The following is a 13,619-nucleotide window of genomic DNA, read 5'->3' as shown; positions in this document are numbered from 1 at the left end:
TCCCTGGTGGCGCAGTGATTGAGAGTCCGCCTGCCGATGCAGGGGATGCGGGTTCGTGCCCCGGTCTGGGAAGATCCCACATGCCGCGGAGAGGCTGGGCCCGTGAGCCATGGCCGCTGGGCCTGTGCGTCCGGAGCCTGTGCTCCGCAGTGGGGGAGGCCACAACAGTGAGAGGCCCGCGTACAGCAAAAAAAAAAAAAAAAAAAAAAAAATGATATACAAGAATATTCGTTTGGGGGTCCCAGGCCATCCTAAGGAGTCTGACGGTTACCACCCAGACAAGTAACATGAAGTTGACTCAGAAAGAGGTCTGAGAGCCACCTGGGAGAGACAGGCCATACCTAGAAAAACACTGTGGGTAGAAAAAACACACCCTGGCTTGAGACGGCCACCAAGGCTGCAGCTCAGAGTCACAAGCGATCATCTCTGCTGGCTTCCCACACAGGCAGCTCCAAAAATCCCACCTGCAGGCTGCATATCGGAAGGGGCTTGTTTATGCAGCAACAACTAACAATTCTCTTATGCAATGTAGGGGTAGGGCCAGTCAGTGATAGTATTAAAAAAAAAAAATAGAAGTTTTCAGAAAAGGTAACCACTTCCCACTTGACCCCACCTGATGGGATTTCACTCTGCTCCTTCCCAATCACTGTCTTGCGTAGCAGAGAGTGGGGTTTTTTTTTATTAGCTGCACTGTGGTCACTTGTCATTTTTGACAGCATGGTTCATCCTGAAAGGAAACCTACAAAGGTAAACAGAGGAAGCAGACAAAGACAAGAGTATCTGGTGGAAGCACAGCTGCCACTGGCAGCAGCCTCCGGGTCCAGCTGTGACTCACCAACCCTTCCTCAGCTCAGGCAAAGGAAGGTGAGGCTTTGGGTAGCTCTTCACCTCCCTCTTCATGGAGAGCATCTTAAAACAAAAGCATCCAAGCACTCTGGTTTTCAAACCCTGTTCCACAGAACTCTGGGGAACCCGAGGGAACTGTGCGGAGGCACCTCAGGGAGTCCACGGGGAAAAAGGGCAAGCTCCACGCCTCCAGACCTGTTCACCACAGCACCTGTCTATCTTATATATCTGGCTTTCATGTAAGAGTCCAGTTAATGAAAAGAATCCCACAGCTTAAAAAAAAAAAAAAAGGCAAAAATAAAAAAATTTAACTCATAAAGAACAGTTACATTTCACATATATTATTTCATTTAATTGTTCCCAACAGCCCTGTGAGAAAACTGAGGCTAAAGGGGTTTACGATCAGACTCCACAACCCATTCTCTAACGTAACCACCCCATGCTCACCCACCATCTACGTGGACTCTCAGGGAAGGGACATCACCACCTGCAACAGTGCACTCCATAGCTGGATGGCACAGACCATTAAAACAAGTTCTACCTTAAACAAAAGGCCCAGGGAAGGGGGGCTGCTGGGGATTCTAAAAGAGATTCAGAAAGCAGCATCAACTAAAGGCAACGTGTGGACCTTATGAAAATCCTGATTTGAGCAAACCATCTCTAAAGAGGCATTTCTGCAACAAGGAAAACTGAGTATCAACTGGATTTGAGATGACATTAAGAAATTATTAATATTGTTGGTTGTTGGGATAGGGAGGGTGGGAGGGAGATGCAAGAGGGAGGGGATATGGGGATATATGTATATGTATAGCTGATTCACTTTGTTATACAGCAGAAACTAACACAACATTGTAAAGCAATTATACTCCAATAAAGATGTTAAAAAAAAAAGATTGTTGGGTGTAAAAATGGTCTGCTGGCTATATCTTTTTTCTAAAGGCCTTATCTCTTAGAGATACCTCCTCAAGTATTTATGGAGGAAGTGATAGGCTGTCTGGGATTTGTTTTAAAATATTACAGAAAATGGGACTTCCCTGGTGGCGCAGTGGTTAAGAATCTGCCTGCTAACACAGGGGACATGGGTTTGAGCCGTGGTCCGGGAAGATCCCACATGCCGCGGAGCAACTAAGCCCGTGCGCCACAACTACTGAGCCTGCGCTCTAGAGCCCGCGAGCCACAACTCCTGAGCCTGTGTGCCACAACTACTGAAGCCCGTGCACCTAGAGCCCGTGCTCCGCAACAAGAGAGGCCACCACAACGAGAAGCCCGTGCACTGCAATGAAGACTAGGTCTCGCTTGCCGCAACTAGAAAAAGCTCGCGCAGCAACGAAGACCCAACACAGCCAAAAATAAACAAATAATTTTTTTTTAAAATTACAGAAAACAGAAGTTATTAGGAGAGCTGGGTATTCATTATATTATCCTCTCCATCTCTGCATATGTTTAAATTTTTTATAATATATAGTATAAAATTAAGGCAGGGAGGAAGGGAGAAAGGTTCTTCCTTTTCATTTATTTATTTATTATTTATTTTTGGCTGCGTAGGGTCTTTGTTGCTGCGCGCGGCTTTCTCTAGTTGCAGCGAGCAGGAGCTATTCTTTGTTGCGGTGAGTGGGCTTCTCACTGCGGTGGCCTCTCCTGTTGCGGAGCACGGGCTCTAGGCATGCGGGCTCAGTAGTTGTGGCACGCGGGCTCTAGAGTGCATGCTCAGTAGTGGTGCTGCACGGGCTTAGTTGCTCTGAGGCAGGTGGGAATTTCCCGGACTAGGGCTCGAACCTGTGTCCCCTGCAGTGGCAGGCGGATTCTTAACCACTGCACCACCAGGGAAGCCTTCTTCCTTATATTGAGCTCAATTCTACCTCCCAGTATCTTCTACCAGTCATCTCTCTGGGGTCAGAAAGAATCAGGTCTCATCACCTGCCCATGTCCATCTGAAAACAAGCATCCAAGCCCCTCTAAGTCTCCTTTCCTTTAAAATAACTCTTCCGAAGGTCCTTCTGGAGCTGAACTCCTCATAGCTCATGGCAGTGCCCTCCTTAATGGCAGGATCCAGGACCAGAACACTGTGAAAGTGTGTTCTGAGCAGCCCCAGGAATGTGGACTTCCTGGTCCATGCACACTCTCGACTCTCCCTTGAGCATCTCTCTGTACCCTGTGACACCTCCTGATTCCAAGGACAAGAAGGAGATTGGCTCTCTACTCAAGGGCAGGCTACCCCCAAGAGCAGAAGCAGCAGCAACAGCAACAGCAACAGCTCGCTCTCACCTCACATAAATCACCTCGATCCTCACCAAAGCCCTAGGAGGAGAATATTAGCCCTTTTATAGATAATGAAAAAGAAAACCCAGAGAGGTTAAGTGCCTTGTTAAAGTCACACAGACTATTGTGGGGGTCCCCAAGTCTGGGTTCATGACACTCAGCTCTCTCTCTGTGTCCTTACTCCTGGGCTCCAAACACACCAATGATGCTCAGGCCACCCGGGTCATTTATCTGTATCACCTATCTTCCCAGAAATAACTTATCACTCTCCAGGCCATCTTCCAGCTCTCCAGCCCAACAACTCCCCAGGGCTCAGAAAAGATCTGCCCAAGAGCTAACCTGTCCTGGACCCGCAGTCACCAAACCCCTGAACAGGTCTCTATACATCCTTCCAAGGTGCCCCTGGAAACCCCAACTATGGACCAAAGCCCAGCTCTAGAGAAGACCGCAAGAGGTTTAACCATCTCAAAGAATAACCATCACGAACAAGACTTCATTCTTGTTAAGCCACACTGGGGAAACTGAGGCCCAGAGAGGTCAAACATCTTGTGCAAGATCACACACCGAAAAAATCTACTGGTCCCAGCAGAATCCACTACACGTCTGAATTGTCAACATATCCAAAAAAATCTCCTAGCCCCAGAATCACATATGCCCATTTCAGCTGGTATCAGAATTCAAAAGAATGGGAACGTTTAACGTTTTGGTTCCTTGAATGAAAGAGCTGGGGGAAAATTCGAAGAACGATGGTATACGTTGATGTTCCAGTTCCCTGCACTAATGCTGAAGTTTCTCAAGAGCGCACCTCTCAGAACACTGATGTTGCAAGATGCTCAGTGAAAAAGGGTTTTGTGGTCAAATCAGTTTGGGAAATGCTGCATAGTGAAACCACTCCAGTGAAGTCCCAAAGCATACTGGCTTACTGGTGCCTGAGAGGCTCCCAGTAAAGTAGCCTGCGTGGCCTGCTCAAACCAGCACTGCTCAAATGTACTTGACCAGAAAACCCTTTTACAAATAACACCACTGACATCCCACCAAACTACTGTTTAGAAGATATTTCCCTGGGAAATGCTGATCTAGGTTTTTCTAAAGAAAATCCTGATAGCCAGTTAACCCTGGATTCAAGTCTATGTAACCAAACCAACCCTGAACGGGGTAAGGAGCAAGTGTCTACAAAGCGGAAATAACTAACATACTTCAAGGCCTTTGGGGATGGAGATATTAGTACTACTGCAAACACGAAGAAGATGTGTGAACACCCCCTGGCTGCCAGATATGAATGCTGCTGGGATTCTATGGTCAACAACTTCTGCCCTCAAAAGAGTCACAGATGACTACTGAAACTAAAATCTTTATTTCTGGTCCAAAGGAATTGTGCTAAGGCTTTCCAAAATGAGTCTGGGTGGGGGGGAAATACACAATTTTTAGAAGAAAACAATAAAATGTTGAACTAGGACTCCAGCCAGGCCACTCATCCCTGAGTCAAGGTGCTGTGGACAGTAGGGATTTCCTTAATTAAAACTCAAAGCAAACAGTATGGAAATTCCTCAAAAAATAAACACAGAATTACCACATGATCCGTAATTCTACTCCTGGATATATAATCAAATGAACTGAAAGTAGGGCCTCAAAGAGATATTTCTGCACCAATGTTCGTAGCAGTTTTATTCACAATAGCCAAAAAATGAAAGGAACCCAAAAGTACACTGGTGGATGAGTGGATAAACAAAATGTGGTACATACATACACTGGAATATTATTCAGCCTTAAAAAGGAAAGAAATCCTGTCTCATGCTACAACATGGATAAACTTTGAGGACATTACCCTAAGTGAAATAAGCCAGTCACAAAAAGACAACTACTGTGTGATTCAACTTATATGGGATATCTAAAGTAAACAAATTCATAGAAACAGAAAGTAGAATGGTGGTTCCCAGGGGTGGGGGAGGGAGGAATGAGGAGTTATTGTTTAATGGAGACAGAGTTTTGGTTTTGCAAGATGAAAAAGTTCTGGAGATCTCTTACACAACAATGTGAATATACTTAGCACTACTGAACTGTACACTTAAAATGGTCAAGATGGTGAATTTTATATTTTGTGTTCTTTACTACAATTAAAAATTTTTAAATAAAGGAAGGAAATTTTGACACATGCTATAATATGGATGAACCATAAAGACATTATGCCGAGTGAAGACAAGCCAGTCACAAAATGACAAATACTATATGACTCCATTTTTATATGCGATACCTAGAGCAGTCAAATTCACAGAGGCAGAAAGTAGAATGGTGGTTGCTAGGGCTGGGGGGAGGGGAGAATGGAGAGTTATTGTTTAATTGGTAGAGTTTCAGGTTCGAAAGATGAAAAAGTCCTAGAGGAACTTCCCTGGTGGTCCAGTGGTTAAGAATCCGCCTGCCAATGCAGGGGACACGGGTTCGATCCCTGGTCCGGGAAGATCCCACATGCCACAGAACAACTAAGCCCATGTGTGCCACAACTACTGAGCCTGAGCTCTAGAGCCTGTGAGCCACAACTACTGAAGCCCATGCGCTCTGGGGTCTGTGCTCCCCAACAGTAGAGGCCACCGCAATGAGGAGCCCACGCACCGCAACGAAGAGTAGCCCCTGCTCACCGCAACTAGAGAAAGCCCAAGTGCAGCAACGAAGACCCAGCATAGCCAAAAAAAACAAAAGAAAAGAAAAAGTTCTAGAGATGGATAGTAGGGATGGTTGCACAACAATGTGAATGTACGTAATACCACTGAACTATACACTTAAAAATGAATAAAACAGTAATTTTAATGTTATGCATATTTTACCACAATTTAAAAAATAGAAAAAATTGGTTCAAATGGTAAATGTTATGCGATATATATTTTACCACAGTATTAAAAAAAAAAAGTACAAAGCAAATGGGTTATGACCCTTAGTGTGAAACGAACATCAAGGTCAACAGTCACCTGACAATTACCCACCAAGGGTTTAGAATTGGACGGCCAACATGGAACACTCCAAACATCTGTTTAATTTAAAATATTTCTGTAGCACTTTCGTGGAACTCTGTCTCAAAAAGATCAACAGACACACACAATTCAGAGATATGCAATCTGCCCCAGGGAAAAGGTGAAAAAAAAATGCAGTATCTCCCCAACTCAATCCCATTTAAAATTCTTCTCTGCTGAACGTGTTTGGCATCCCTACTGCACAGACCCGTAGGGAGTTCAGCCCTCTTGCTTTATGCCCACTATTTCTGTGGCTCACATCTTCCCAAGGTTACAAGAAATTAATAAAGAACCCCCTCAAAATGGCCTGCAGAATGTATAGGTGGTTGGAATGAGGTGGAACAAAAAACTTAAGACAAAATAACTCTCCTACATTGCTTACTTTTTCAGGAAATAGAAAGCCAGAGTACGAAAATCACTCCACATTAACACTAAATCAAAAAATAGTAATCATGACTTTCCTGGTGGTGCAGTGGTTAAGAATCCGCCTACCAATGCAGGGGACACGGGTTTGAGCCCTGCTCTGGGAAGATCCCACATGCCGCAGAGCAACTAAACCCGTGCGCCACAACTACTGAGCCTGCACTCTAGAGCCCACGAGCCACAACTACTGAGCCCACGTGCCTAGAGCCCATGCTCCGCAACAAGAGAAGCCACCGCAATGAGAAGCCCACGTACCGCAACGAAGAGTAGCCCCCGCTCGCCGCAACTAGAGAAAGCCCACACGTAGCAATGAAGACCCAACGCAGCCCAAAATAAATTAGTTTTAATTTAAAAAAATAGTAATCATGGTAGAGACCTGGAAGAAAGGTCTTAGAAATCTACTCCAACCCCATCACCAAGCTTCCTTGGACCTAAGGCCACCCTGCAATTACTGAGAACCCTACAGGACTGAGCAAGTCCTCAGTCAACACTGAACTTCTTCCAGCTTTACTTCTTCCAGGCTTCTACTTGGAAAAAAACAAGCCCCAGGTAGTTAAGAGGCTCATCCAAGGTCAATATGTTGTACAGTTAGGAGCAGATCCCCATCCAAAACTCTTTCGAGGACACCAAGCTGACTTTCAAATTCTAAGTGCAAAAAGTGAAGGGCTCTCCAATCCTACACAGGCAGTGTGGTCGCTCCGCATGGCTCCTGGCAGCCAGTCCCACAATGCTGGTACCTGAGGGGTGACCTTGGAGACTTCGGACACCAATGTCACACCACCTGCTTCCATCACAGACATACTGTGGGTGGGGACATCCGTGTGTGCCGCTGGAAGTCACCCTAGCCTTCCTGCACTCCCACAGCCTTCTGTCACTGTGAAGTCACCACTTAAGAATCTGCACTTATTTCTGAAGAGAATCTGGACTTATGCAGGGACACACTACTCATTCACCACACAGCTGACTAGTCATCCATCCAACAGAAATTTACTGAACGCCCATCTTGGGCCAGGCTCTATTCTAGGCATCGGGAATACAACAGCGAATTTGGCTCATGGAGATTACATTTACTCTTGATGACCCACAGCCACAGTAAAAGCAACCCTGACATCTGTTCAGCAGTTTACCAGGAGCTCTCACATAACCCTCAGATCAGGAGAATCCCAGGCTTCTGGTCCTAAGGCTGGTTCCAGGCTGCATTACTCACCACACTAATAAATGCTCCTTTTTTCCTACCATGCATTGTCAAACAGCAGAGTGAAGCAGTTACTGTTTTAATTATTTTGTAGAGAGGGAGGTAAGTTCAGAAAGGTTAAACTGCCTTGCTCAAGGTCTAAAACCTAGTGAAATCTGACAACCTCCAACCACCCCACTCCAGCAATGACCTCATCTGCTAATCGCATCATCACACAAAGATGAGACCACATCTTGGATATTCACCTGCTGCTTTACCTGCACAACATCCTTTCTGCTCTTCTTTTTTTTGGAGTACTGCTTCTCCTCATTCTAAAGAACCACATGGTACTGGTAAGAGCTGCCAATCACCCTACCCTATTGGTTGGGTCCACTGCTGGGCCAATCTTAGTCCTTTAGCCCCAGCCACAGTGACTGGGTCTCACATGGACATGTGACCCTAGTCAGGCCAATCAGAATCCTCCCATGAGATTTTTCTGCCTGGTTTACTGGATACAGCTCCCTTTATTCTCTGGTCAGGGGCTGCGAAGATGAAGCCAAGAGGGGCCTGAGGTCAAGTTCCAGGCCCACGGGAAAAGCCCGTGGCATTCAGGATCAATCATCCAAAGGCCAGTTACTCCAATTCATCCCAAGGTTTTAGAATATTATACAATAAATTTCTCTTTTCTGCCTAATACAGTTTGAGCTAAGTTTCTGTCACCTGCAATAAGGGTGCCTCAACTAATACACAGAGGGATAAATAAAATCTGCCTTTCTCTTGGAAACCTCTTTTCAACCATCACTTTCAAGTTCCTCACTACTTCCTCTCAACACAATTAACAGAACCAAAAGAAAAACCACAGTGGGGCTTCCCTGGTGGTGCAGTGGTTCAGAGTCCGCCTGCCGATGCAGGGGATACGGGTTCGTGCCCCGGTCCGGGAAGATCCCACATGCCGTGGAGCGGCTGGGCCCGTGAGCCATGGCCGCTGAGCCTGCGCGTCCGGAGCCTGTGCTCCGCAACGGGAGAGGCCACAGCGGTGAGAGGCCCGCGTACCGCAAAAAAACAAAAAAACAAAAAAACACAATGGTTGGAGCTTTATGACCATCAAGGACAGAGTGGATGAAGAAAAGGTGGCTGGTACCTGAAGAGAGTAGGGAGAGAACAAAACGCCCAGGTAACCTCTAATGAATAATAGATAATCCACACCTGACAATCAGCAGCCAACTGCACTCATCCCACTGGAAACGCCTGGGGTTATTCTTTTTTAAAAATTCCTCCAGCTTTAACTTCTGACAAGTGTACAATGCCTAAATTCCAGGTGGTGTATAGACCCCTTGCTCCGCCTAGCCATCATGGTCCTTCAGATTACCTCTGCATCTCCACCCACCCAGAGCCAATGCCCTGCTCACTCAGGCTGGTCTAATTTCTGCAACCTGAAAACACACTGCTCCTCTCATAGCTAGGAGTTTGTTCTTGCATCTCCCACCCAGAACATCCTCCTTTTCCTCTGCACACTCAGAGTACCCCTTCAACACCCAGCTCAAGCCCCAGTCCCTCCTCGAAGCCTTCCTTGGCTTCTCCAGCAAACACTACTGTCTCCATCCTCTTAACTGTAGCGAAGCCAAGTCAGCCAGCTCTCCAGGAAACTAAAGAGGAGGCACGGAGGGGACAAGGAGGAGAAATTCAGCTCTGAGCACACAGTAGAGAGCGCCACCAGCAGTCACCATGTTCTGCCACTTCTGCTCCACGAGAGAGGCCTGTTGTGAAAATGGTTTGGGGAGCCCTCCACACTTAGATGATAATTAGAGCCACTTGGGGTGGATGAGAGTATTTGCAGAAAGCATGTAGTAGAGTTTTAAAAGGAGGAAAATGCCTGTGTGTATTTGTATCACTCAATTGATCTGTCTCATAATGTCACTCTCCTGAGTGTCCCATTCCCCCAACTAGGCAGCAAGCTGCAGGCTGGAATTACATCCTATGCACCCCGGCCCCACGTGCACCAAGAACAGGACCAGGCACCTCAGTCCTCCCCAATCTCATTTTGCCTCCCAGTGGCTGAGACAGGCCATGCAGCACCCCCAGCCCCATCTCACAGATGAGGACGCTGAGGCTCAGCGCCAGGAAGTGGCCCCTCACTCCAGGGGCAGGCGGTTGAGGAGCTTCAAGGGAGAAAACCCAGATGTTAGCAGCTGAATCAAAGAGAAAAAACAAAGGATCTCGCGGGTTCCGAGTGAACAAACAAGATCCTGGTACTACCATGGAAGAAACTCGAGAGACCTGAGCCAGTCAGAGGAGAACAGTTCTCTCCTCTCTCTACCACCAGTGGGGACAAAGGGACTCACTCCTTCCCTACAGATGCATGTACTGGGACAAGGAAAGGCTACAAAATTCCAGAGTTCCCCAATGCAGGAAACGACCTAAAACTCTAATGGGAGGGCCTAACCAGGTAACAGGAAAAACCACCCCCAACATGGAATCAGGAGCACTGCACTTAGCCTGACTCCAGCTCCTTTCTGCCCTGCAAATCCTGGCCTGTCCTCAGACCTCACAGATGGGGGGAATGGAACCCAGTGTCACGCAGAAAAGGCACTAGGTGCCACAGAACTAAGTGAGATATTAAAGTATGCAATAAGATAGAAAATGCTCAACAGCAATGTCCCATCAATTCTGGTAGAGAACTCCCCCTGTCCCCAGAATAAAACAACTCTGTGTCTTCTTACTCACATTCATACCCCAGGCCTGAGCATGGTGAGTTATAAATGTCTGGGGCTCTAACTGAGCATGAGCAGAACAGATGAGTTTGGTTTACTTACCTGCCCCGTACCACCTAGGCCAGTTTCCTCCCAGTTCCAGGCCCCGTGTGGGGAGCGGCCAGACATCATCTGCCTGCAGCACAACAAACTCCCACAGCACACAAGTGCCAGCCATGGGACGGGCATTCTAGACCAGGGGCCCACATGGGATGTGGAATCCATCAAAGGAGCCCCTAACTGGATGATGGCAGCACCTCCGATGTAGAAACAGTGACAAAGGGGCCTCCCCTTGAGACTACGGATCCTTAGGAAGCCAACTGGTTCCTCTCTGGGGCTCCCACAAGATGCTTGCACTAAGGCTGTCTTACGGGCAGAGGTGTGCACCTGTGTGCAGAGTGGAACCTGCTGGGAGAGCAAAGACCAGGACACAGGGCTGAGTTTCCCTGACTTCGGCTCCTCAAGGGATGAAACGGGTGCTTCCATTCCTTCAACCTGAGCAGTCCTTTTAGTCACTGAGCTTTGTGCCATAAAAGGGGCTCCCTGGCTAACAGAAAAAAAGCTGGCAACCACTGCACAGTAATTCATCCTTTAAAAGATCCCAACGCTCTGTAGTTTCCTTGCACACCATGTCACCCCCTCATCCCCAGAAGCTCTACATGGCATCTTGCCAGACCAAATGCTATCGTAATTTTTTCCTAAAGTATTAACTAAAATGAACTTAACTTCCCTTGAAAAGCTACACAGCTCTGCATTGTGGTGAAACTAGGGTTTGAAATCCTGTCCTTGAGGATAAAATCCAAACCCTATTTCATCCTTTCCTTAGATGTCAGGACCAGCTTCCAGAATGTCAGCTCTGTGAGGCCCCACCTTCTCTACCAGGCATGGAAAAGGGAGGGACCTAATTAATGGCAATTCATCTATCTATTCCAGAGATTAAAGCTAGCGCTGATTCAAACACATCCCAATGAAGACTTAAGTCTGTCTGCACTCTTAACTTCTGCGCTTCCTTGATCAACCTCCTCCTTCAAACACAGAGAACTAGGTAGACAAAAAGGCAACTAAGAAGAAAAAAAAGTTACCCCGAAGAGATTTCCCTCTGACCTTATCCTCAAGGCCACATCTGACAGCTCTTCTTAGCATCATCCCAGGAGAGGACTGGGCTGCCCAGCACCTCAGACACGATCATAACTGGGGGACAGCGTAGGTTTGAGGAACAGAAATGCTGAAGAGTCAGAAACCCAAAGTGAAGACAGAAGGGCCATCAGTGAAATGATATGCTGTGTGGCCAGCAGTTTAGTCTCTCTGTATGCCAGTTGCCTTCACTACCAAAAAAAGGTGGCCAATACCCAGTGGAGCTGTTACCAGGAACAGCTTATAAAAGCATCTCCTTAATAAGTGAGGCTTTTAACAGCCAAAAAAACACGTTTCATCAGCCTGTGGCCTACAAGTTGTTAAAGGCAGCTCATCAGCCCTCTCTGTTCACTTTTAAAACACGGACAAGACATAGAAAAGCAGCACTTGTTGCTTCCTGGTTCCAAATGGGTTAAATAAAACAATGGGTCATAATTGAAAACTGGTGCCCAATACTTTGAGCAATTTAACCACTCCAAGCTGGAGTTTTCTCTCTGGCAAAGTAGGAATAATAGCTCAGAGAGTGGTAAACAAACGTGATACAGCAGAGTGCCTGCCACAACAGTAGGTGCCCAATAAATGCTGGCTCTTCCTTCCTCAATGCTATGCCTTCTTCCTCAGCTTCCTTGTCTAAAAGCCTGGCTTTCCACACTCCCCAACCAGGCCACGCCAAGCCTACCACTTGCCACAAACTCCCAGCAGTACCCACCCCCCCACACACACACACACACGAATACTCACAAATCCGTCACCACCACCCAAGGGAACCAGTCACCAGCCTTCCCTCCTCAGGCAGCTCGGCAGCCTTAGGGAGGGAACTGAGCCCCAGCAGCTACTACCAGGATTTTCCCATGGTGCAATGCAACTTCCCCAACTTTTCCCGGCCCACAGTTTCCAAAGAAACCTAGCAGGCATTGTGCATAATCAACCACAAGCCTGGGCGAACAAGCAGACTGAGCTTTGGGCAGAGGGAGCTGAGAAAATCAAAAAGTGAAAAGGCACCAGTGGTCCTGAAACGGGGTGCCAGGGACCAAAATTCAGAAGTACTGGCCCTGGCCCAGGTTCTATTCTTCTAGACCTTATCACTGATTGAAGGCTAGCAAAGGCTCTCAAAGGACTGGTGGATGGTGAAGAGTCTTAGAAAAGGGACTGACGGACATCCCTCCGAGATCGCCCCGCGGTTGGACCTGGTGGTCTCGGGAGGACCCTGCTGCCGCGGTACCTGGAGGATCAAGGCCTGCAGTGCGGGGCATTGTTCACAGCAAGGGTGGGATTGGGGGAGGAGGTGTGAAGTGGGGGTCCGCGCATCGGGCCCTCCCCAGGCAGAATGAAGGAGGGAAGGTTCTCCCCGCGGCAGGCGCCAGGTAAATGAATGGCCCTCGCGACTTCCCCCTCGGAGAACCGGAGAGAGAAGTCGTGGAAGGCGGGTTCAAGAGGCCGGGCGGGGGTCTCACACTCACCGGCGCCCTCGGAGGGCTGCGGCGGCCCGACGACGCCGTTCAGGTAGAGAATAGGCAGCAGGTGAGGCTGCGTCTTCTCCAGCGCCGCCCGCAGGTCCTGGAAGTGGTCCCGCTCCTTGGCCAGGAGCAGCTTGAGCAGCAGCTCCGCCTTGGCGCCTCCCGCCTCCTCGTCCAGCTGCCGCCGCTCGCCGGGGCTCAGCGCTCCTGCGGCCTCGAGCAGCCCGAGCACCGCCTCCACCTCTGTCATGGCCTGGGCCAGGCTCTGCTGACACTGGGCGAGCAGCTCCCGGCGCTGGGGCTCCATGGTGGCGGCCGCGCCGCCCCGCCCCGCCGGACAGCAACCGGACTCCCGGAGGCCGGCGGGCGCGCGGGCGCGCGGGCGGGCGGGCGGGCAGACAGGCGGGTGGCGACGGGCCCCGGGCGCCTCGGGGCGGCGAGCGGTGGCGGCAGCCCTAGAGCGCCGGGGGCCGCGAGGCCGCGGGGGCCATTGGCCGGGGCCTGGGCGGGCTGGGGGCCCGGGCGGCGAGCGGCGCTCAGCAGCGGCCGCCTCCCGGGCTTAGTAGCGCAGCCA

The 13,619-nt window shown here is 48.8% G+C and overlaps 1 protein-coding gene across 2 annotated transcripts in view; it reads right to left on the bottom strand.

Annotated features, from left to right (window-relative positions):
• DLG5 (discs large MAGUK scaffold protein 5) overlaps positions 1-13,405 on the bottom strand; it is a 122,684-nt gene extending 109,279 nt beyond the window's left edge. For both annotated transcript variants that reach the window (XM_060111583.1, XM_060111591.1), the window contains exon 1: positions 13,049-13,405. In XM_060111583.1, coding sequence (XP_059967566.1) covers positions 13,049-13,352 — 304 coding nt within the window. In that variant the 5' untranslated portion in view covers positions 13,353-13,405. The remainder of the gene's footprint in view (positions 1-13,048) is intronic.
• Positions 13,406-13,619: the final 214 nt, after the last annotated feature.

This window comes from Mesoplodon densirostris, chromosome 1 (assembly GCF_025265405.1).
Source record: "Mesoplodon densirostris isolate mMesDen1 chromosome 1, mMesDen1 primary haplotype, whole genome shotgun sequence".
In the NCBI taxonomy this organism is placed as follows: domain Eukaryota; kingdom Metazoa; phylum Chordata; class Mammalia; order Artiodactyla; family Ziphiidae; genus Mesoplodon; species Mesoplodon densirostris.
Note: the sequence above shows the minus strand (reverse complement) of the source record. Positions and strands in the feature narration are given on the sequence as shown.